General features: G+C 40.9%; 2 protein-coding genes across 2 annotated transcripts; one reads left to right on the top strand and one right to left on the bottom strand.

Moving 5' to 3' along the window:
- Positions 1-79: 79 nt before the first annotated feature.
- Positions 80-6,981, top strand: fancb (FA complementation group B). The gene is made up of 8 exons (XM_069153954.1): positions 80-1,468; positions 1,578-1,733; positions 1,832-1,921; positions 2,722-2,850; positions 3,535-3,707; positions 4,621-5,039; positions 5,121-5,361; positions 6,185-6,981. The coding sequence occupies exons 1-8, from the start codon at positions 548-550 to the stop codon at positions 6,597-6,599; spliced, it is 2,544 nt and encodes an 847-aa protein (XP_069010055.1). The 5' UTR covers positions 80-547; the 3' UTR covers positions 6,600-6,981.
- A 4,372-nt stretch (positions 6,982-11,353) lies between these two features.
- Positions 11,354-23,449, bottom strand: glra2 (glycine receptor, alpha 2). The gene is made up of 9 exons (XM_069153953.1): positions 22,837-23,449; positions 22,044-22,165; positions 19,860-19,927; positions 18,060-18,283; positions 16,860-16,942; positions 16,631-16,768; positions 16,314-16,528; positions 13,996-14,145; positions 11,354-13,054 (listed from the first exon to the last, which is right to left on the bottom strand). Exons 1-9 carry the CDS (start codon positions 22,920-22,922, stop codon positions 12,773-12,775), a joined length of 1,368 nt encoding a protein of 455 aa, XP_069010054.1. The 5' UTR covers positions 22,923-23,449; the 3' UTR covers positions 11,354-12,772.
- Positions 23,450-23,971: the final 522 nt, after the last annotated feature.

Below are 23,971 nucleotides of genomic sequence, written 5' to 3'. Positions count from 1 at the left end.
TGGTCAGCTAAGATGTGTTATTGGCTGAATCAGTGCGGAGTGAGAAACTGGCGTCCGATCGCTGCCATTTTGGTTCCAGCCGTGGCCACGCCCCCTCCGCTTTAGAAGGAAGAAGGAGGGCCGTTTGGATTTAGACAAAACAAACAAAAATAAACGCTTTCAACCTAATTAGTCATACAGTAGAAACGGGTTTAAAAAATAATAATAAAAAAAAAAAAAATAGGAACTACTTAGCGACACACTTTCAGCTGACTCGTCAACTCAACTTCTGTTTACCAGCTCGTACCCACAATGCACTCGGGCAAACCGGAAGCGTTCAGTTTCATTTGGCGCGCTACTTCGCAAGGCGGTATGAAACATCGCGTACGACTACTTTTCCACCACACGACTCCTCTACGTTTCGCAACTACGCCACCTTTTATATAGACAAGCGACATTTCTGTCATGAAAGTGACATTTCGCAGCTGTGAAAGCCCGAGCTGTGCAAAAAAAAAAAGGAGGTTTTGCACGTTGGGAGGAACCCGAAGGAAGCTCCCCTGTCCCAATAATGGAGAGACCGCCCTCGGGAGATTGGTCCCGAAATCCCCATCGGCTCTCCCACTGCGGTAAAGTAATCTCATTCAACTGCAAACGGACTTCGGCCACGAGTGACGGCGACAGAAACGAGTTGGTGTTCCGCAGCTTCTCGTTTGAACGGGAGGACGAGAGGTTCGTGAAGGCAGCAGAGGGAACAGCTGTCATCAGCAGGAGGAGGTCCGCTCACGTGGACGTTGTGACGTGTAAACCCGCTGCCCACGTTCAGAAGAGAGTCTCACTCCCGTGTGTTTTAGTGACTAAAAAGAGTGAGAAAGCCGAGAGCTTCCGGTACAGCCTCCTCACGCTGAGCAGCTCAAACGGCCTGCAGCCCTGCGTGGAGTTCAAGCTCCCCTATCAAATGAACGAGGGTGTGTACGTCCTGCAGGGTCCCACAGTGGTGTGGACCCACGAAAACGAGGTCTTCTATACATCTGCACGGGCCGCCGGGGTGAGACAAGTACCCGTCCAGTTGTCCCACTGTGTCGTTGGAGAACTTCCCCTCAGCGGAGGACAGGTTTTCGTTCTCGGGCTTTCAGAAAAGTCTGAAAGCTCGAGTGACCCGTCCACAAGCGAAACCTTCGGGTATTTCGTCGAGGGTGGACGAGTGTTCGACGGCACGATGATTCTACCCCCTCCCTACATCCGCGTCACGCGGTGCGTCTCGGTCCTCTCGGCTGCCAGAGTGGACGGCCTGCTGAAAGTTGCCGCGGTCGCCGCGACCTCTCACCAGCAACTCGTCCACTGTGAGGACGGAGTCGTAAAAGACGTGTGCCGACTACCGTTCCAGCGACCTGAAACGATCCAGGTAGTTAACACGGGGCGAGACGGCTGCCTGTTTGTCGTATCTTTTCACCAGGGGCACGTTTGCGCCGTGCGGCGGGAAACGTTTCAGGTATGTGAAACTGAGATTTTATTATATTCTGACCGTCTGTATTTTCTACAGATCTATTCTCATTAAATGTATAAGTTTTTACATTGTTGAACACTCCTCTCCTCTCCAGATAGCTTCCCTGTGGTCAGGCGTCAGCTCCGTCCACGTGGATGACTTCCTGGGATGCGGAACGGACCAGATGCTGCTGGTGTTCAAGGATGGAGGTGCAGCAGGACGGCCGCTGGAAAAATTCCTCATCACTGACCTGTGTGGTGTCTCGTACTCGGTAAGGCGTGTTATTTACCCGTCGTGAGCCGCGATAGTTTTGAAGAGTTAGATTTTTAAAAGAGCAGCAGCGTGACAAATTAACAAAACATGTTTCAGCGCGGTCGGGACACCGAAGCACCGAATACATCCCCTCCTCCACCGGAGAACCGTCTCGTCACTCTTCAAGCGTTAGAATCCAGACTTCAGGTGAGCTTTTATGACATCAGTGGAGAAAATTATAATTTAATGCCATTCATCTTTTAGTGTAATCCCAGCAAGACAAGATGGTATTGTTTTTTTTACAAAGTTTTATAAATAATTAGAGCCTGACCGATTTATTGGTTGGCCAAATTCACTGGCTGATTTCGGCCTATCAGAGACATATTGGTGTTGTTTAATATGATAACTGCTTTTTACAGAATATAATGAAAAAAAAAAAATGCCTGTGGTAATTATCTATTTGTGTTTTTAAAATGTATTGTTATTTAAAATGATTATATTTCCATTGAAGTGAAGTTCACTGTTTCATTGTACTGATATAATTTTGGACAATATGTTTTATCATTCAGCTGAAAATTGTCCAGCCTCCATTACACAAGTGTTTGATAACCACACTTTGGTGGACATATCAATATCATAATTCTTTTTTTTTTTTATTCCTAATATCAGGATTGACTCCCAAAATCCAGTATTGATCGGGTTGTACAATTAATTAATGACCCCAGCAAAAATTAATGAATAATTCATGTTTTTCTTTTACGTGTGTGAAGACTTCTGTTTAAAATATGGTTTAACGAGTGGACACAAGCGTTCATTGTTTGCAGCATCAGTTTGTAAATATTCATATGTAACTGTGTGTTGTCATGATGACCAGATCTAAGCTATTGTTCCCAATCATTATACATTGCATAATCAATCGCCTGTTAATGATATTTCTATTTGGTGTCAATGACATGAACCTAATTATGTGTATGTGTTCAGCTAACGTGTACTGATTTGTACTGCAGAGCGGACTGACCGTCCTTCAGGAGCTTCAGAGAGAAGTGAGGGTGAAGGACCGAGTTCTGCAGCAGTCGGTGCGAGCGCTCGCTGATGTGGTCTCGGACAGGGAGTCCGTTCTCACCCAGCATGAGCAGGTACTGGTCGTGTAAGGAAATACAAATGTGCTATGACAAAAAAAAACAAATCGGCATGCTGTTGCAGTATTTGGCTGTTTTTTTGTTGTTGTTTTTTTCACCGGTTTGGGAGCTAGTGACAGTTTTCATGATCAGATCACAACATGTGTGTCCTTGTATGAAATGTTACATAAGATAAGAGAGATGAGATAAGACTTTATTAATCCCATGGTAGGGAAGAAAAAATATGGTAGTAATAACTTTGCTGTTTACTGTTCCCCACGTCATAATTTATATAAGACAAAAAAAAACAATGGCATGTAAAATGAATATATATTGTGTTTGTTGTCTGGATAGTAGCTGTTGTAATTTTCGATAATGATATCTATATCTTGCTGGCATGTGTTATGCTCAATTAAAAACTTGTGTGGGTTTAGGATTATCTTATTAAGGACTGATCTAAATGGTGCCTTTACTGATTCAATAAATGTGTACATTTCCTGAAACAAACTTCTTCTTTTTTTTAAAGCAGATTTCAACTACTTTACTGTATTTGGACCGGCAGTATTACAGCAACACTCCTCAAGTCCACTATTGCTGTGCCTTATTGGCTATTCAAATAGAAACGTCTGACACAAACTGCTGTTGCTGTCAGTGCTGTCACACATGTCATTGCTGATTACAGTCTTTGCACTTTCTGTCTAGGAAGGCCTTATTGCTCTGTGGGACTGTGATGATGAGTCAAGGGATGAGGCCTCGGATGACAAGATGCAAGACACGCCAGCAGTGTCTTCAAAACCTCACATTGACAAGCTGTGGCATCGAATCACTGAGGACCGAATGGTTGTGGGAGTGATCCTAACTGCCGACAACTCCGTGTAAACGTGATTTATTTTTTAATTGAAGTGGACTGTGTATGTTTTTTGAATGAGAATATATTGCCTGAACGGTCTGAGGTATCGGCTCTGTGTGGTCCGCTGAACATGACATTATCATAACACTTTCGTAGTGATTCTTCTGAGATGCTCATCTACTTCATGTCTCATCATGCATAGGTGAGTTCATCTGGTTGAGTGTATCCACGGAAAAGATACAGCCAATATTGATACGGCACTAATCAAGTGACTGTCCAGCTGTCACACCACGTCATTACTGCCTGATTAGATTCATCTGAATTAAAACATTGGCCGTTTGTTGAGGTGGACAGATCATGTCGGTAAATTATGAAAAACATAAGAGGTTTTTCCACATGATTAAATCAGTGAGGAATTATTTTAAAGGAAATTAATACCTAATTTCTGTCAGTGAAACAGCGCTAACTGAATAAGATGTTTTTTTTTGCCTTTTTGATCGCCCCTCAGTTCCAGGCAGATGCAGGGTGAATAGGTGGTCACCATGGCAACATGTTTTTAATAACTCTCCCAGCTGCTTTTTGTGGGAACATGAAGCGATCGGATTCCTCCATCCACCTGTTCTTGTTTTTTTTTTTTTTTTTTTTTCTCATTTGAGAACATGAGGACGAAAACTACTTGTGGCATGACTGGCTCAAGAGCCCATATACTATTGCTGTTTTTGATTGGTGCACTTGGGCAGCTGATGTAATTTCACCACCTGGAATTGTTGTTGTTAATTAGTTCACAAGCAGACACACACACACACACACACACACACACACACACACACACACACACACACACACACACAGTCTGCAGGTATTTATGTCATTTCTGGTCTAATTATCAACTCGCTGTGAGATATCTGATTGTTAGTTATGTGCTATTTCTGTTCCAGACCAATGTCCAATGTGAGCTTATCCATCCTGACAGAGACGGGCCAAAGCTCAATGCCCGCAGTCATCCAGACCCAGAGCCAAGTGTTCTGGCTCCCTGCGCCCTCCTCCTCCTCCTCTTCCTCCTCCTCCTCCTCCATGTTCCCAGAGCCCGCAGCCAAAAGAAGCAAGCAGCACAACGCCAGCAGACCCAATGATCTCAACACATGCAGACTGGCTGTGACTGCAGTGACCAAGCTGACACCTTTGTTGAACTCTGGCTGTGTCAAGTGCCGTGTCATGCTCCATTCCGTCCAGAGACTAGATGCTTTTGCCCCCATGAGCGACTCGACACCACTTGTCCTGCATTGCTGTCAAATTGCTTTAGAGATTAATAGTAATATCCAAACCCAACTGCTGAAATCCCCCCAACTCAAAACTGGTACAAATCTCAACAAGCCTAAAACTCGAGGTTTTAATCCTGACACATGAATGTTCATTATTGTCTTCTTTTTTTACTCAGATGAGACGAGGGAGGACTTCCTGAGTCTGTTGGCAGTGCTGGATCGCTGGGTCTTCCACATAGACTCACCTGATTACAGCTTAGGTGATATAGATGGCTGGATGCAGAAAAGAGTGGGCTGTAACAAGATAGAAGTGAGCCCTCGGTATTTCCTATCAAATTCTTCAGGACCAGCTGCTCTCATGCTGCTGCACTGGCATCAGATAACACCTTTCCAGGGAGAGCTGTCTGTCCATTCCAGGTAAATCATGTTTATTGACAGACACTACTAAGATGGCTGAATTACTGACCTTAGAAGTGTATGTATTGATGGATAGTATTCCACTGTTTATTAACTATAATTGAATTATTGGTTCACAAAGTAGGATTTTTTTTTTTTTTTCAAAAATAAAATTAAACGTGCATACTGGATCATACGAACAAACAAGAACAAAATTGTTCCGTGGCACTATTAGCAAAAAATCCACAGGGCATCTTTAATAAGGTATTACATTTGTCCTTTATATCCTATTTTCAGAATGCCAATTTCATGTTTTCCCTATTAAGAATTTTCTTTGGTTTGCATGACCTGAAATGTTATATGCTGCTAATATGATAGTCATGCAAAGTCAGAAAAATCCGGAATAATGAATTTCAGTTCAATTACTAACTGTAATATTACAGCTCAGTGTACTGGTTGAAAAAAGTACTTCCAGGGATTGATTCAATTTCATTTAAAAGAAAAAAAAGAGGTTTATCTGCAAGTACAAGTACACACTGCTCAATTTATATTAATAGATTCAAAGTTGACAAGCCTTTGAAGTCGACTGAGATGTATGGCGGCCTGATATTCCTCTGAATATCAAAGAGATTATGATTCTCCGGCAAGCAAAGCACTTAAAATTACAAATCCTGTAAATGAACAGTGAACAGGCAGGTGGTTGTGAATGGGCTGACAAATGACAAAAATGGTAAAAAAAGAAAGAAAAGAAAACGACTTCAAGAAACTTAAATCTTTTTTAAATTTATTTTAACATGGTTTATGAAATAATATGCAAAATGTTGCTGTGCTGTTTTATTTGCAGCCAGTTACAGATGCTCCAGTTCTTGGACTCCCTGTTGGCGTTCCTCCCTGCGTCCTGCTCCCTCCAGGCTGTTGCAGGTACAACAGGCCAGGGGGTGGCTCAAATATTTGCATCCGCCCTGGAAAAAGAAGTGGTGTCTCTCAGAGAGTGTGCGTCGCTGCTCCTCGGTGAAGAAGACGAAGATGAGGCAAAGAAGAAGAGCTTTGGACAGGAGGTAACCCCTGAGCCAGGCTCTGTAGAGGGGCTCCAGAGGTGTAGAGAGGTGTGGCAACGGGACATGGAGAGGAGTAGGATGAGGTTGAGCCCCCTGGTGGATGTGGGGAGGTATCGTAGGCTGATTAAAAGCATGTCAAAAGTCCAACTGGCTGGGGATTTGGCAGCTCTCTTAAACACTCGGAGGACTTTGCTCGGATAACATGCTTCAAACATTATTATTGTTGAGTCCCATCACTATGGTATGTGTGAATGAAAAGAATGCCAACTCTTTAATAGTAGGTTGTGTCAAGTGTGATCACCAGAAATATACACCTCCTCATGTATGTAGACCCCCCCTCCCCCCCATCGGTGGCTTGCTTTGTGTTCAGAGCTGAAGTCACACAGCCTCTTAGGATTTATATCTATCCAGTGTTGACTCCTGTGAGGAGCCTCAGCCCATTTCTATTGGCTCCCCTCCCGGGTTTCACAGCCTTAATATAATATCCGCTTGATACTGCTCTCTGCTCATGTTATTCTTCTGTTCATTTCCCTTTAGACCCTTTGTGTTTAGAAAAAAATTAAATAAAATGCTCTTTTATGTCTGCTGCTGCCCGTGCTGTTCGGTAGGAGACAGAGATCCCTTTCATCTTGTAGTGAGAAACTGTTTGTGTTATGAATAAAGACGGCAGATGAAGGCCGTGCAAAACTTTATACAGCTACTCACTTGGCTGTATGGCACTGAAAGCTTTTAGTGGTACTTTCCCCTCATGGTTCAGTTATTTTGCCGTGAAATGAGGTAAAGAAAAATAAAGTCCTCGGATGGTTTTTCTCTTGTGACTTTGCACAGCCTGACAGAGATGTAAGTACATCACCATTCATGTAAGTAAACAGGAAATGATAGTTAAAACAACCTGGGTTTTGCTAGATACATGGAGTCAGGGTAGTCTGACCAGTAGTTTTGGCTAAAATAGATAGTGAGTTTTATTTTTTCCTCCGAATGGGAGCTGGATTTAGTTTGTTCTGGGAGCACCTCCAATCTGTTTGTTGTACTCAGTCTGAGGAGAGATAAACTCCCCTTTTACACCTTGAATTTTTCTGCTTCACTGCACCTAACTGCTTCCGCTGGACTCATTGCCACAACACTCCTCTAAATAGCTCAAACATTGTACTTAAAAGCTTCCTGTTTTCATCAGTGATTCCCAAGGTGTTGCCTTAAAATAGTAATTCTGCTGTAAGGTAATGAAATGTTATTCAGGTTTTTCCTCATGTTGGAGTGTAACTATAGATCCAGTTTGCAGCTCTGTTGGCTCATCAACTTACAGCCTTCTGTGCAAGCTGATCACACACAAGCACTTCCTTTTGCTCTTTTAATCCCTCACGTCCAGAAACCACCACAGCCCTCTTGGCTGTGATACAAACACCTCTGTCACTTCCAGCAGTGAAGAAGAATTCAGAATCCTCTACAGTAAATAACACCAGTAAATAGCCAGGGGGAAATGGATCACATGTGGAAAGGAACATTAAATTGTATTGGTGTTCCCTTAGAGCCCCGACTGCCACCCAAGTAAAATATATGGTCTGTCGTCCCATTATTGCCCGTTAACCTCTATTTACCGTGAGTGGTGAAAGAACATTGCAGGGTTTCTACCCTCTACTGAAGCCCCCCCCACCCCCTCTCCCCTGATGGGTAATTAAGAGGTGGAAGAATAATATTTTTACTGCTGTTATAGAAAAATATCAGACATGGAGGAAACCAAATCTGCACCTCATTTAGTTTATTAAAGCAGAGTCTGCAGTTCTGGAGAGAGATCGTTGCTACTCAAACTCAACAGCTCAATAAATACAACCCTCCCTTCAGTGCTCCTTCACAAGCTCCGCCTTCCAAAGTGGCGTTGCCAGGCGACCACTGGGCTAGATGTCCCAGCCTCATCCGGTGTGGATGTCTCTGTCTTAATAGCGAAAGCAAAAGAGACGTTATGATATAAAATGGAATCAAACCATCGACGTGCAAGCACACAAGTGCAGCGTTCAAAACACAACCGAGTAAAAGCTGTCAAAAGTGAGGTGTTAAGTTTGTTTTGTAAAAACCGTAGCGACCAAAGAGAGGACTGAAGGTTTGAACCTGGAAGCTGACAACGAATGCAACGTTACCAGGAAGAGAGTTTTAAACTATTCATCAGTACAAACAATCCCACAGACGCGTGTTTTTAGGTCTATGAAAATCTCTCTAAGCACATTGAATGGAGAAATAACGTGATATAAAGGGATCAACGACACCGCAAGTAATTTAACGAACGTTGGGTTCATTGTGGTTTTGCAAATGGCCACAGTTGCTTTTGGAAAGTTGAGATGCAGAAGGGACGAGACGGCTTCCCAGATTTAGCTCGCCAGCTCCAGACAGCGATACTTACAACTCTCCTGCCACCTCCGCTTACAGTACAACACCAGCACATCTTGGCAAACTACAAAGTGAACTGAACGCCGATGGCCAAGTAATTAAACGCAACACGACAGGAGTACCTGCTTAGTAAAACTATTGTTTTCCCACCTGTCGACCAGAAACCAAGAGGCCCCCCCCCATCTGATGTGTACGCGGCTCTTTCCCGTTGTCTTTTTCAACTGTTGTCAGTCTGATTTGATTCTCTGTGGCTGTTTTTCAGCCAGCTCTCCTTTTTTGACAAAGCGATTATGTTATGCATTTTTGCACATTAGCATGTGCCAGATTTTTTTTTTTGCTGCCTCTCACCCCCCCACCCCCTCCACCCCCACCCCCGCCTGCCCCCTTGACCCCATTTCCTCCTCCCACTGTCCTGTGCACGCTCACTAACCGATTGGTTGCAAATCGTGTTATACGGCTTCGGCACTTTATTTGTCTCCCGTGTGCACGGCGAGGTTAAACGGACGGCTAGCGGACCACGAGAAGATACATTCGCTGAATTCGACTGTTTTATTGATGTTTGTAAAACATATGTAACCGTATCGGAAAGCATTATTTAGGTCAAATTCATTTAGATATAATGCGATGTGTTACACCTGAGAGTGATAGGAGGGGAGCTCGGGTGACCCTTGTGTTTACATTTAAATTCCAGCTTGTGCCTTTAATAATACGAGACCTCCATCTTGATGAATGGAGCTTCTGAACTCCGTTCACACTGATGCTGGTTGATGAGGGCGCCGGTATGGTCTTTGACCGTTATTGATCGAAGTCACCAGATGTTACTTGTATAATCAGAGGTATCTAATAATAATACTAGTATTTTTTTTAGGTCCTGCCTCTTGCTTTTGACTGCAGGTCAGTTTTATTATGCCCTACATACTACAATACTACATTTAACAGTTCACACAGGGTAAATAATACTTTTTTAACATTAATAAATTCATATCAAATGTGAACACGGTCTATTTCGGCTGTTTAAATCTGAAAAACGACTTCCTTAATATTAGATCTAATTAGTTTGTTTTTCTGGAGCTTTTGACCCAATTCCATGGCCTTCCCCAGCTGCTCTTTTTTGATGGATATGGTTTATGCAGCTACATTTTTGAATGGTCTGTTCAGTCAAAATCATATTATTTATTTTTTTAACTCATGAAGTAAACAATTCTCAGGCACACGGGTTCTCAACGATTGTCGTCAAGGCAACCCTTGGATAGAAAGGTATAAAACAGGAGTGCAGATTAATAATAGAGTGTTGAGTCTTCCATTGTTCTGCTTTTGGTGCAGAATTTGTAAAGTGAATACCTCGTAGTTGGCAGACTCTCCTTCACACACACACACACACACACACACACAGTGCCGGTATAGTAGTTTGAAGAGTGTCATGGGAGCATAATCCTCTGAGTAAAGCCCTCAGGAAGCAAGCAGAATCTGCTGCTAGTGTCTTTATTACCGTAATACAGTGGAAATTGTGTTTCGATTTAGTGCACTATTTATGAGCAGGCGTAAGAGACGTCCTTGGCAAAACCATGCACAAGTGTTCTTAACTTCATTAATTTCCCGCTTTCCTCTCACCCTGGCCCTATCAACTGCTGTGCAGTTGCTATGGCAACCCTGATTTCTTGCCTCTTCTCAGACCTCACAAAGCAGCTGCAATAAACCCTATGAATGATGGAAAGTTGTTTTCCCTCTTAAACAGAATTATAAGCTGCAAACATTTTTTTCCTTATATAAGTCATTACACCGATTACACGAAGGCTACCGCATCCTTGCATATTCAAAGAGCCATAAAACTGGGCAGCGGTGTGACACTGTGGTGGTGAAATGGATGGTATTTCCATTGGAGGATTAGTATCACTGATTAGTTTATAATCCCTGTGTTTTGAGAATTAAAAAAGCAGCAGGATGATTCATGCGACCTCCCCACCAAACCTACTGCAGACTGTGTCTTCGTCTCCAAACAAATAAAGGGGTTGATGGATCCTAGTAATACCCATCGTCTAGTAATGACTGACATTATCAGTCGCGTATTATAACTTTAAATGTCTTTAACAGCGGTATATGTGGGGTACTCGTGGAGTTTGAGCTCACTTGCGGCGACAACAGGTGGGAACCATTTAAGAAGCATCTCTGTCTGGTGTTGTATCAAATACAATCCCTGCTATTTTCCAGTCAGCTGGTGGGCGAGCACCTACTGATGGAATCTGTACTACGGTGTGAAGTCCATTACCATGCATTACTGGAAACCCACTGCCAGATCGTATCTGTGTCACCCTAGGCCACCCGGCGATCCATGGCACGTGTCATCACCCTGACTTATCAGCTCAGTGAGGAGAGGAGGCTGTGTTTGTCATTTTCTTTGATCCGGTCTGCCACCGAGCGCAAAAAGCATTTTCATGTGTTTGTGCTTTGTGTCATCAGTTATTATTTTTTCCGAATGGCATCCTGTCACCGTCATAAACAAACGCCTGAAAATATCAAACAATGCAGAACATCGGTCACTACCTAATACATGACAGGAGAGGCAGAAATAAAGGAAATATGGTGCACAGTCAATTTTATTGATGTACATGCCAGTAAATAACTGTTATTTTTTTTTCCATGAATAGCATTCAAGAAAACAGTTCTTCACCACAGTATATCAGGAGTGCAAGGGCCATTAGCTGCTCTGTACCAAGAACGTTACACAGATCTGTCCTTCACTTTTGAGTCCATCTACAAACGAATGTCACCATCCAGCAACAAACACACCGAGTGAAGGGAAACAGTCCATAGCGGAGGTTGAAGAAGTATACAGAAAGATATTATTTTATAAACATAAGCTTTCCCCCATCACAATAAATATATCATCAGACTAAATCTACAAAAACATAGTCTCAAACTCTAAAACCATACCTAAGATACCTGGAGTATTTACCTGGAATATAAATGTACTCGTGGATATGAAAACACTGAAAGATGTAGTGCATGTTCACAGTTTGTGGGCTTATACATTTGCTTAAAATCAGCCTTCATATTATAATGAACCCAGCTTGTGAAATATATGACAATTTATTATAATAAATTACCTTCCAATGATAAATCTAAATTAGAACCACCTGTGAAAACGTACAATGATTTTAGGTGACATCTGTTGTCCAAGAATTTAATATATATTTCATCATCTAGAAGTACCTTTGGATGCCTGGTCACGGGTAGAAAAGCTCAACGGGTGCATTCGGCTGTGATAGACTGCTCTAACAAGAGGAGACGCTTGAAAAAATAGAGAAGCATAGCACTTCATCTCACCAAATCTTTGTTATCTAAGGCCTCAGGTATTTCATAAAAATGCAATATCCAATTCCCGATTCCAGATTTCCATCCGCCTTGTTCACACTCGTGCCTGAGACATGTGCCGCTGCCTAATGTTGGAGAGATGCATCTGTGTGTGCTCTTCTTTTAGAGTTTTATAGAGGTTGCTGCTGTATTTTGTAGAAAGAGAGAGGAAGTGTCACGACAATAGTACACTATAAAACAGTCCTAAGCATCCGTGATAAGAAATTTTGCAGTCACAAAAAGTCTTCGAGGGTCGGACAAAGCTACACCTACGAATCCATGGAATGTTTCCTTGGTTGCATCGACGCCAAGGCAGAATTGATTAAAAAAACAAAACAATTTGGTCCCTCTTCTCCAGCATGTTTCTAAGTCTTGAGCGAAAACCATTTTCCCTTCCGAGAATATTATGCAGCAGTACAAGAACAAATAAAGCATCTGTGTCTCAAGAGCTGTTCACATTATCAGAACATGAGCGTAACTGTATGATGCATGAACATTGTACATTATCCCTGAAAGAACACCGCCATGATCACCACGGTGCCTCTCAATGCACAGTTTCCCCAACTCATCTCTCTGTGCTTTCCCGGGCATTTCTCAATCTGAGAAATGAAAAATACAACGTTATTCGTTGAGGGTAGAGTCTTTTACTTTTTAGGGATGTCCTCGTGCCGGATGATTTTGTAGGTGACCCAGTAGAAGACGTTGAAGATGAGGAAAGCCAGAGGAAAGGCGGCCCTGGAGATCGTGTCTATCCTCTTGGCTCTGTCCACAAACTTTTTCCTCATGCTATCTACGTCCTTCGGGACCGATGGTTGAGGGTTTGGAGCTGGAGCAGCGTTCTTAACAGCTGAGCCATCCTTCGTTGGCAGACATTGGCTCATATTGTAGCCAGCAAAATTAAAGCGACCTTCACGCATGTCATCATCCTGAGAAAACACACGCACATGGAGATGAACTTACTTTGCCTTTTTTTTTTTTTAAACAACTGCAGCGCAAATGTTTTACTTCTTTCTGGCCACAGGCTCAGGTTTTAGTAGCACAGTTAACTTACATGACCATTAATTAGAGATACAATATACAAACACTTTTAAATTGATTAAAACAAAATTCCCAAGATAACCTGAAGCACTGTAATGAAAAACCTATTAGAACGGCTGCTTCAGGGGATGGGGCTTAATAATGGCACATTTATTCAATATTCCAACAAGTGTCTATAGTCATGCTAGTAAGTAGAGTCGAGGCTCATAGGCATGTCCTTGGCATGTCTATTCTGGGCACACAACATCTGTCATCCCAGAGGATGTTCCATCTGAGGTCTCTTCCTTTTTTTTTTTTTCTGTTAAACTAAAAAGGTCCTTACCTAAATCAAAAGTTTAGGGATGGACAGATTTTAAAGCCCTTTGAGGCTCGTGTAATTCACAATTTTGGGCCTTATACATAAAATTGGCAATTTGTTCAGATGATTTTGTACAAACATTCATGTATGTTTGTACTAAATTTCATGGAAATCCACCCGACAGATATTAAAACATTTTGAAAGGGCGAACATGGTGGCCAAACTTAGAATATATCATTTGGGACTCGTTAATGTCTGTGCCAGATTCGGAACCCATTCACCTGGATAAGGTTGAGATATTTCTCTGCATAAATATAAACTTTGATGGTGTATCCAAACAAAAAGTCAGACAAACACCCACCACGGTCGTCATTATTAATGTTAATCCATCCAATAGCTGAGCTGAGATTTCTTTGATTCTGGACCAAAGTGGTTGACTGATCAATATCCCCGTACCCAGAGCAACACTGCTAGAGTTGCTAAAAAGTTTGATATTTAAACTGCAACTTTGTGAAGACTTTGAAAGCCTACCTTGTGATTCCTCCTTTGTCTTCGCCTCAGGCGAAGGAACTCTTTCTGTTGCCTGGAGACAAAATTAACCCCAGCATATTCTAGCAATGCAGCAAATACAAAGAGCAGACACACAGCCATCCAGATATCAATGGCTTTCACGTAAGAGACCTGGGAGAGAAAACAGATTCCCTTTGTTAGATCCTTCAAGGTGACAGCATCAGTGAACAGTTCAAATACAGTATGAAATTGAGCTTTAACTTCAAATAGGTATTTATTTTCTGACTTCTCTTTATTAAATTTGAGTTCCACATCTTTTAGGCCTACCAATTCATCTCTGGTAAGTTTTTCTGGTCTTTCTCCCTTTATTTTGCCCATTGTTTTAGTCAACAGTGATTTTCAAATAACAGTAATCATCATGTTTGCTAACAAGTTTATCAGAGCTGCCAGTGATGTCAGTGATTTCGTGGCTGCAAACCATGGGAAATAATTGCTGCGCCAATTACCAATAGAAAGAGAACTTTCATACTAGTTTGGACCTTTACTACTGGTTTTGATCTGTTTCTTTTGAGAAGGTGAGGACGATGTTGAAAGCCTTTGTTGCTCATCAGTGTGACCTCATCTCTTTATGACAGCTGATTAGCATGTTGAGAAAACAACTCGGCTTTTTGAGGGCACTTAGGGCATATAAAGTTATTGTTTTTGTTGGCTGAGGCGCTCAAAGGCTTCTTTTTAAATATTTATCAGTATGTGTGTATTTCCTGTGGGAATCTCTGACGTAGCTGAGGCCTTTGGTACTCGTGTTCACATTGACGTATGGAGAGTGATTACCATCAAGCTCGGACTCTCGATGAGCCAGCAGTACTCTTCACAATATGTGCATGGCAATTTTCCCTGATTGAAAATAAGCTACCCGAGACTACCACCGCTGTTGCTGAAGTACACAGATGACACCAAAAATGCTGCATATTTTTTAACTGTAGATATCATGTTATAAGAGCTGCATGTGCTTTTATTATGTTAAAAAAAAAAAAAGGTTTTGATCCACAGATGTGTAGAAGTAAGCTTTTACATAACAGATGTCTGAACGAGAACTGTTCTCTTCCTACTTATGCTGGAACAGTCAACAATGAAGCATCCTTTGACTTATTTTATTTATTTTTTGTGTAGATTGATTCTGTTTAGGTTTGAGTCACAAATCTTTGTCTGAAATCTTGCTTCCTGAATCTTGCATTGAAAGAGCACCAACCTAAAGAAGAAATAGTAGAATCTGGTTGATCCACCTGTTGCCCTTCTTTACCTGCAAACTCGTCGTGATAATCGTCATGTCAACCAGGTCATTGACGTGCATGCGGAGGGTAACAACTCTACTGGGGCTAAATCACCAACACACATTCACAAATTTTGTGTGTTTTGTGCAGTTTGTCCTTTTTTTCAGCTCTCGTTGCAAATTTGTCCCAAAATAAAATGTATAGTCTTCCTGAATGATTTATATTAGACCCAGTATAATAAATAAATTATAGATCTATGACAGCTCCCATATTGCAAGTTTTCCTGTGTCACCTACCCAATTTTAACCCCTTTTTAGTTTTCTAGCTTTGCTGAATGGTTCAGTAATAATAGTACTAATTTGAATTTCACTAATAAGAAAAAGTGAAGTCTGCAAAAAAATGGAAACAATCATTTTCATAAAGTTAATTAATAATGCAGAGACTTTCATTTGAATATGATCAATTGATCACATGTACAACTCTAATTATTATTTTTTTTTTTAAATAACAAATTTATATTTAAAATGTTCAGAGGAAGGATAGTTCACAGAATGCTGTATTATTTGATCATCTTCAGTAAAAAGTTGTAGTTTGTCTCTACGTCTTTATGAATGTAAATTTAGTAAACTTTACTCAAATTAAGTTCAATTTGCTTTTTAAATCAAATTGTTTAAAGAGATGATTATATAAGTAAATATCTAAAAACATTTTTTGTAAATAAGATAATCACAATTCAAAAACATTTTTGTTAATTATTTTTGTTTTGGGTCACATTTTCTTTTTACATTTCTAGGATTTGCAGGTCTATTAAAGACCTCTCGGTAAACCGTAAAATAATTACAAGAAGTGTCATATAAAGAATTTATTCATGTGCTTCAATAACAGACATGATTTTAAAAATTAATTTTGTCTCTTAAAATGTGTTTTTCACCAGTAGAGGCGTGAACGTGCTTTGATTGACTGATTGAGACCAAAACTTTCGATCATAGCAACATTGAATTCAGCATCGAACCGTATTAGACATGCTCTCGTGTCCTCTGCTTGTTGACGGATATAACTGAGGTTTACCTTTGGAAGAGAAGCTCTGGACCCGGAGCTTTGGGTGGTCATGGTTAGCACAGTGGTGATGCCCAGCGCCACTCTGGCGGGGGCAGCGTCCATATTGATCCAAAAAGACACCCATGAGAGGATGACAATGAGGAGAGAGGGAATGTACATCTGGATCAGGTAGTATCCCATCTGCCGCTCCAGGTGGAAATTAACTTCAATACAGGTGAATTTACCTGTTCAACAGCAAAACAAATGCAAATCAGCCGTTAAACCACGAGAAGTGTTATCGGTATGAAATACAAACAGCGTTAGTGGGAGTCTGTGTGTCCTCTGACCAGTGTTGTAGTGTTTGGTACAGTAGCCCAGCTCCTTCTCATCCTTCATTATGAACTGAGGCAGGGTGAGTCCATCTGACACCTGCACGGCACCATTCTCCAGCCACTCAAAGATCAGGTCATTCATAGTGTAGCCAACTACAAACAGAAAACAATAGATTCCCTTAAATATACAGTTGATACTTAGTTTAGAAAGTGTGGTGACAAAACTGAGAAAATCAATGCTTACAGCTTTCCAGTTGCATCGTACAAGTTTGGACATCCATTGGAAAGTTCTTCAGATCCATTGGGCATGACAGAATCAGAGTCAACCTATAATATAAGAAAAAGCCACAAAGTAAAACATAGTGAACAGACTGCACCCATGAATATATGTTTTTCGATTTTAAAACAAATATATTTATTAATGTCGAACAAGTGGGTCGACACTTGAATTGAAAATAATTTGCTTCAAAAATTAAATTACAGTCGGTACTTTTTTTTTTTGTGGTAATAACCGCATTGGTTGCTTTTTTTTTTTTTTTTTTTTCTCCTGTGTGATAACCTCCAACATATCATGTAGGATTCCCTTCAGCAGGTTCCTATCACACTTTCATTACTGCAACTTATTGTCTCTGTGATGCATTGTGGTCCGCAGTCTGCCCACTCTGTCATTTCTCCCATGGATGGAGAGTGCGGCTAACCACCTTTCATTTCTCCCGTCGTTCCCACTCTACCTGCACACCTGAGCACTGCTCAGCCTCGAGCCGCTCTCTAAATGGACTCGAAATTGATCTGCTTCATATCGCATCATTGCAGAGAAAATTGAAAGCTGTATGTGGCTCAAGTTGTGTTAAAATTAAATACAACATATTTTCATATTTTATAGTTTGCGCAAAATGTCATCCATCCAGAGTATTCCACGTTTTGTTTTTTTTGAGTGCCTAAATCTTTTAACGTAAAGAAAAGTACACATTTCTGTTTTTTTACTTTTGCTTCTATCTTTGCTCTGGACTCTCAAAAGTGCCCCTGAGTTAGTTTGCCCTCTTACAACCACTGTTCCTTTTAATCAAAAATCTACATTGCACATGGGAATGTACTTTAGTTCAGGAAATTATACCATTTCAAAGGAGTGATCATAATGAGATTGAAATCAATTTCAAAGTGTACGCTGTGCATTGACCCAGTCTTTGATGTTTAAGATGGAAATGTAAGAGAAGCGAGAAGTGAACATGTCCCTGGGTAATCTATGCATCAGAGCTTCCTGTTCTCTGCAGCATCGTCTTTCACTCGGCACAGATTCCTACCTCAGCTACACTACAACAATACAACCCAATGGATTAGTTTACTATTGATTGATTAATTAATGAATCAGCGACCGAATGATTCAGTTGTAGTATAATTCTGGAGTCATTTCTAATTGTCTATAACAACGTGTCCAATATGTTACCTAATGCTGTAGAGGACAGTCCCGTCCTTGAAGATGCGCAGCAGCTTGTTGTCTGTGGTGACATCATGGAAGTTGGCTCCCTTCTCATTGGCAAAGAAGAGGTCAGGCTTCCATATGGAGTCCAACATGGACGGGTCCAGGTCAAGGGAGGAATCCGGGTATTTGCTATACGCCAGCCGGGGGTCATTCCACTTCTGCCGCAGGAAGATGTTCACTCTGTAATCCTGCAGAGATGACAAGTGGTTTTGCATATTTTGTAGTGCGGTGATTTGGGTTATCACAAAGTGGGCTGACGACGCAACGCCAGCCACTGGTGTACGTTTTTATTATCACATTTTATTATTCCTCCACCCTTTTTATGATGAGGTTGCATTATATTACAATTACATTAATAAACCTACAAATTAATGATTATTCTAGAACACGAAAATTTATCTCTAAAGTAATAAAAAAAATAAATAGAGCTAGCAAGTACTTACACCATATCTTTAAGGTATTTGTACTTTTCTAGTATTTACATTTTATGGTAAACTACTTAATACTTCAACCCCACTATATTTTAGAGGGAAATATTATGAATACTTTTATATGACAGCTATAGTTAATTTGCTAATTAAGATTTTGCACACACCAAATATGATCACCTTAACAATATGTATATTTATAGATTATCTATATATTAATATGTAAACTACTGTGGTTAAAATTATACTACTTTATATGATATTATACTATTTTAGTATACATATTTTACTAGCTATATTATACTACTTAAATCAACTACAACATTAAATTGTTTATACACAAACACATGCACTATATAAACAGTAATAAGTACTCCACTCTATTTCTTGTTGTGATCATTCAAAATATTTTCAAAAGCCGCCCCGTACCATCAATAACAATACATGACAAACAATACAATGGATGATGTGTGAAATATGATCTTGAATGCAAATTTCTCAACACCTATATCATCCAGAAATACAATCATCTTCGGCACATATAAAATCTACATGTTCACATGACAGTTTTGATGATGACATATTGTTGCAAGCTGCATTCGCTGACCTTATGATAACATTTCTGGTTAATCAGAATTATGTAAAGGCCATTGTGGAGGCTAAATGAAGCATCTATTAGATGTAGGGCCTGATGAGGACGACTCTGACAGAGCAGTTGCAGTGTCACAAAGCTCACTTGCTCAGAGTAATTGATATGTCATGATGATGAGAAGCCTTTATGTTGTTTGACATTTCACCAGCATATTGGCGGTTCCAAATATTTGCATGCTTGTCTGAAACTGTAATTCCCTGGCAGTCTTACGTTGTTCCAGCTCCTGCACAAATTAACATTTTCCATTCATGATCTAAGTAGTTATTAGCACTCATTATGAGTGCTTTGATTCTGATTAGTTTCAATGCAGCCTTGTAGGTTGTATATTTTTACCCTTTGGCAATTGGATGCTTTCACACATCACGCATTGTACAGTAGTTTGTTTTAAAAGGCCCCCGCTGTCAATTATTGGCTACACTTAAACTGGCTTACTAGTTTGGATTTGTTGCATGAATTATTAAACCTGAGCTAGCACGTGCACAAAGGCCATCATGGGAGCAGAAACTAATACTTTTTTTTATCAATTGAATAGCCCGCCAATAGATTCCAGGATGGCAAAAAACATATACGTAGTGTAGATAAATGTTGGAAAAAGTCGATTAAACAAGGTTAAAACAAGACGATTCAATCGTAACTCCAGAGAAGGGGTCAGGGCTCATGAAAATGTCCAAGCACAACACTCACCATTGTAGTTTCTGCAATAGAACCAAAGCTGTTGATAAATATGTTGCAGGTAACATTAACTGGTGGACCTGCAGGTTGAGGGACAGATAACACACAGACACATTGTACAGAGCAAAAAAGCAACCAAAATGCCAAAAGGGACTCACCATGGTTGTCTCAGTGACAGAGCTGAAACTGTTGATAAAAATATTGCATGTAACGTTTACAGGGGGACCTGTGAAATGGAATGACAACGACATGACAGGAAAGAGCCTTAATGTTTCGTCACTGGAGACTGAAATTATGCATGTTTGGAAACCAAAAGAATGATAATAATTAATAATGAATAAGTGTCAACTTGATGTCATGATTATGTCATGAGGGCTTCTATAAAAATGTTGGTAATATTTCAAGCAGAACTTGCTGTTAAAACGTTCAACAGACGATCCATGCACACACAATCAGTAACTTAGTGCTGCAACCATTAGCTGACTAATCAATGATTCAATCACCAGAAATCCCCAGAAAATTAAATGTCAACTATTCTGTTCATCGATCAGTTATTTAAATCACTTGTTTCAGATTCTGAGATGTGAAAATTTCTTAACTTTACATGATATCTAACTACATTTTTTTCAGGTTTTGGGGTGTTGGTTGTAAAAAACAATTCTTATTATGTCAAATTTAGCTTTTAGAAATTCTTATTGGCATTTTTTTGTTCAAGTTATTACTTCTTAATCAGTTAAAAAGGTAATCTACAGATTATTTGACAGTGTCAGCTGCGGGTCGGTAGCAATCTGTTTGTCCCACTATCAAATCAGAGCAATTTCTCTCCAAGACTGTGAGTAAAAAGTACCCAGCGTGCTCTAATGAATAATGTCATTTTCCCTCCACAGAGGTGCCTGAGCTAAAATGTCTTTGCGAGGCTCGGCAGGTTATGTGCTATTTAAAGTCAAATCAAATGTTTTTACTCTATCTGATGAGTGAAGTTGTAAGCCCTTCCCAGTGCCCTTCCCCTGTGTTTTCCTCATCAATATTGCATGGTACTTGGTATTAATATTTGCCTCAGTTTGTCGTCAAGTCGCTGCATTTAACAGAGGAAGCAGAAAAATAAGGCAGCACCTCCTCTCAACAAACTCAGCAAGGAAATCTAGGTCAGCCTTCAGAAATACAGTTCAACACTCTTCAAAGTATGACTAGCAGGTTCACAACCAAAATCATTTGTTTATATTCCAGGGGCTTCATGCCGATGTGTTTGTTTTCTAGCTGGAAGATATGAAGATACGTGCGCTCAAGACACGGTGCTTTATCGTGATCGTGCATCTGCCTTAAAGTAAAAGAGAATACAAATTTAACCAGCAACATTTAAATCAGGCCGTATAGCTTTCATAATCCTCTTTTTATTAGCTGGAAACAGCACGTCATCCCTCCTTTGAAAATGCCAGCCAGTGTTAAACAGGCTGTCCTCTCATCTGAAGTCCACAGCAGCAATCTTATCAACATCTTCCCTGTCTCCCAAATGGAGAGGAGAGATCTGGGCCATGTGTTTTCGGAATCCTACAGATGAACAGTCCCTGTGCTGTACTGTCTGGCCGCCTCAGCTATACTGGAGTCCCCAAATCCCCACAAATCCCGGCCCACCTGACCCAGCCTAGAGTGGGTCTGAGCCCCAGCGGGCCAGCCTCTACTCGCTCTGTTCCGTTCCAGTGACAGATGCAGTGTCTGTCTTCAGCATCACAGCAACAACAACAGAGGGAGGCAGTAGCCTGCAGCCTCGCCACAGGGGCACCATCCATCATTTGGCCTGTCATGGTGGCATCCCTGTCTGCTGTGAGAACCAATCTTTTTGTTTGTCACTGTGATATTTAAACGCCCCTCCCCCTCCCCCGTTTAAGTATTTAAGAGAGATGGGGATTTTTTTCAAACACAATTTCACAAAATGCAAACAAGCATGCAATGTTATGATGAGGGGTTGGTTCATGATTTAATTCAAGCTTGGACAACAATGTTACTGTAAACTAAAGTGATTGATTGGTCTTATCAAAGGGCTGGTAGCACAGTATCCTGGCAACAGATAACAGCCGGAGGATCCAATGTTAAACTTTGCAGTGCTTACAGTTGTAGTGACAGTTTTATACACTTTTTCATAGAGGGGAGTTGAAGTGTGTGCAAATTTCTAAAAGACAAAGAGAAGGATAAACAAACCTTTAAAATTCGGTCTTATTCGTGCGTCATACCCGGACGTGCGACCCATGAGTGAGTCCAGAAAGTCTGATGGAGACATGTTGGAGGATGATCTGGAATCGTGCTCCTTGGCATCCACAACTCTGAAACGCACATGGTAACAAAAAAAAAGAAAAAAAATGGCTTGATCAGACAGAAGTCAGGGCTCAGGACCAGGAGATAGAACCTTATCTTTCGCCTGGGAGTGATGGACACGCCTGGGAGTGATGGACACGCATAAGGAAACCAGAAAATGCGTTTATGCGCACACACGTATCAGATGTGATTTCGACGTCGTGGTCATCTCCTTTAAGAAAGGATTATTCATTTTTGCAAGATTCCTACACAGATACCGCAGCAAGCTGTATTTTCTAATGGTGATATTGCAGGGATATTGTTGTGATGCCACAAGAGCGTTGACAATAACACATTTACGTGCGTAAATGTCACTATAAACTCATCATTGTAGAGACGCGATTTCCTCATTGAAATGTTATATAAGAACATTTTAGAGATCAAATAGGCTTCTAGCAAAACAACTCGTATTGAAAATCATAATCAGCATTGAGTTATAAAATAAAGAAGAACTTTGATAAATCGTATTCAAAGCGCCACTCATGCAATTACCAACTTTGTGCAGACAAGCGATATCGCTTCTTCCATATCGTTCCCTAAACCATCAAATACTTATTCATCTCATTTTCCAAACTTCAGAAAGGAGAAATGTGTTTTAAATCTATGAAATCAAATATGTTTGGTAAATAAATTGGCCTACCTGAAGTTGTTTGTCTCCATGAAAACTGTAAATAAAGCTGCCACAACCTTAATAATGGAGCGATTCATTCCCGGTGGTTTCCCCATGTGCTCACTTTTCTATTTCTTCCGTATGTTGACATTAGTCAAACACATAATCCAAATAGGAATACCGCTTTCTTCCTGACCAAGTCGTGGACGTCTGGGTGTTCTTGTGTCACACAAAAACACAGGAGACATTCCTCAACGTAGCCACAGATCATAGTTTAGTTTCATGAAACTCTGACTCCCAAAAACAAATTTCTCGAAGCGGAGGTGTGAAGAAACATCATTCCTGTTTTCAGACGTCGGGAAGGTGAAACTCCAAGGTGCGTCGGCTGGAGGCTGTGCTTTGGCGCTGGCTGAGATCTAAAGGCTCGCTGTGTGAAGACCAACCCGTTGGCCTGTGTTGTTACTTGTGAAGTGAAATCTTTCTCAGGTGGGGGACCGTCAAGGAATGGGAAAGGAACGCCTTTTCTCATTTCAGCACTTAGACAGCTCCCGGTTCCGTTGCGCGCAAGCGCAAGGCTTAAAAGTGGTGGACGTGAGCTGATTTACAACAAGTCCAATAAACGAGGGAGGTAATCAGCAGAGAGAGACATTCAAACAACGTCTCCTTTTACGTGACGACAGTTGTCAGTTTTAAATGAGAGCTTTTGTCTCCCGAGGTCGGCTTGTCGGGGAAACTCCCAGTGCGCGCTGCTGCGCATCAGGATTTGGCTTTGGGGATGTAGGTGTCTTTCTATATGTAATTAAGTACACGAAATTGGACGGGGATCTATTGTAAATCGATATCCTGTCGTGAACATGTGACTTGGAACCTACACTTGTAAAATCCGGATTATTTTTTTTAGAGATGTAATCCATCTAAAATGATGATTTATTCTGAGTACAACATCAAATTGACAGGGTTACTCTGACACCGGCTACATTTTTAATGCAATATGCTATTTTTGTTCCTATCCATGTCTGTTTAGAGCAACCTACATCTTCACAGAAATGAAAAGTGTAAACAAAGGACGCACCAGCGAGAAGCCGCTGGGAGAATATTTGGTACCCTGGTTGCCCTGGAAACAGATTTCCGAGGCACATCATTGGAAATGCTGAAAGTTTGGCCT

This window comes from Embiotoca jacksoni, unplaced genomic scaffold, assembly GCF_022577435.1.
Source record: "Embiotoca jacksoni isolate LCO1_2020_lvr unplaced genomic scaffold, fEmbJac1.0.p SCAF_2, whole genome shotgun sequence".
Taxonomy (NCBI): Eukaryota; Metazoa; Chordata; class Actinopteri; family Embiotocidae; genus Embiotoca; species Embiotoca jacksoni.
Note: the sequence above shows the minus strand (reverse complement) of the source record. Positions and strands in the feature narration are given on the sequence as shown.

What these genes read in the sequence shown, in the direction of transcription:
- fancb (XM_069153954.1), top strand. Translation starts at nt 548, where the DNA reads ATGGAGAGACCGCCCTCGGGAGATTGGTCCCGAAATCCCCATCGGCTC. An exon ending in CGTTAGAATCCAGACTTCAG is followed by an intron (nt 1,922 to 2,721) that starts GTGAGCTTTTAT and finishes TTTGTACTGCAG; the next exon opens with AGCGGACTGACCGTCCTTCA. An exon ending in CTAACTGCCGACAACTCCGT is followed by an intron (nt 3,708 to 4,620) that starts GTAAACGTGATT and finishes TTTCTGTTCCAG; the next exon opens with ACCAATGTCCAATGTGAGCT.
- glra2 (XM_069153953.1), bottom strand. Translation starts at nt 22,922, where the DNA reads ATGGGGAAACCACCGGGAATGAATCGCTCCATTATTAAGGTTGTGGCA. An exon ending in TACGATGCAACTGGAAAGCT is followed by an intron (nt 16,769 to 16,859) that starts GTAAGCATTGAT and finishes TTCTGTTTGTAG; the next exon opens with TTGGCTACACTATGAATGAC. An exon ending in CCAGAGCTTCTCTTCCAAAG is followed by an intron (nt 14,146 to 16,313) that starts GTAAACCTCAGT and finishes TTTCTCTCCCAG; the next exon opens with GTCTCTTACGTGAAAGCCAT.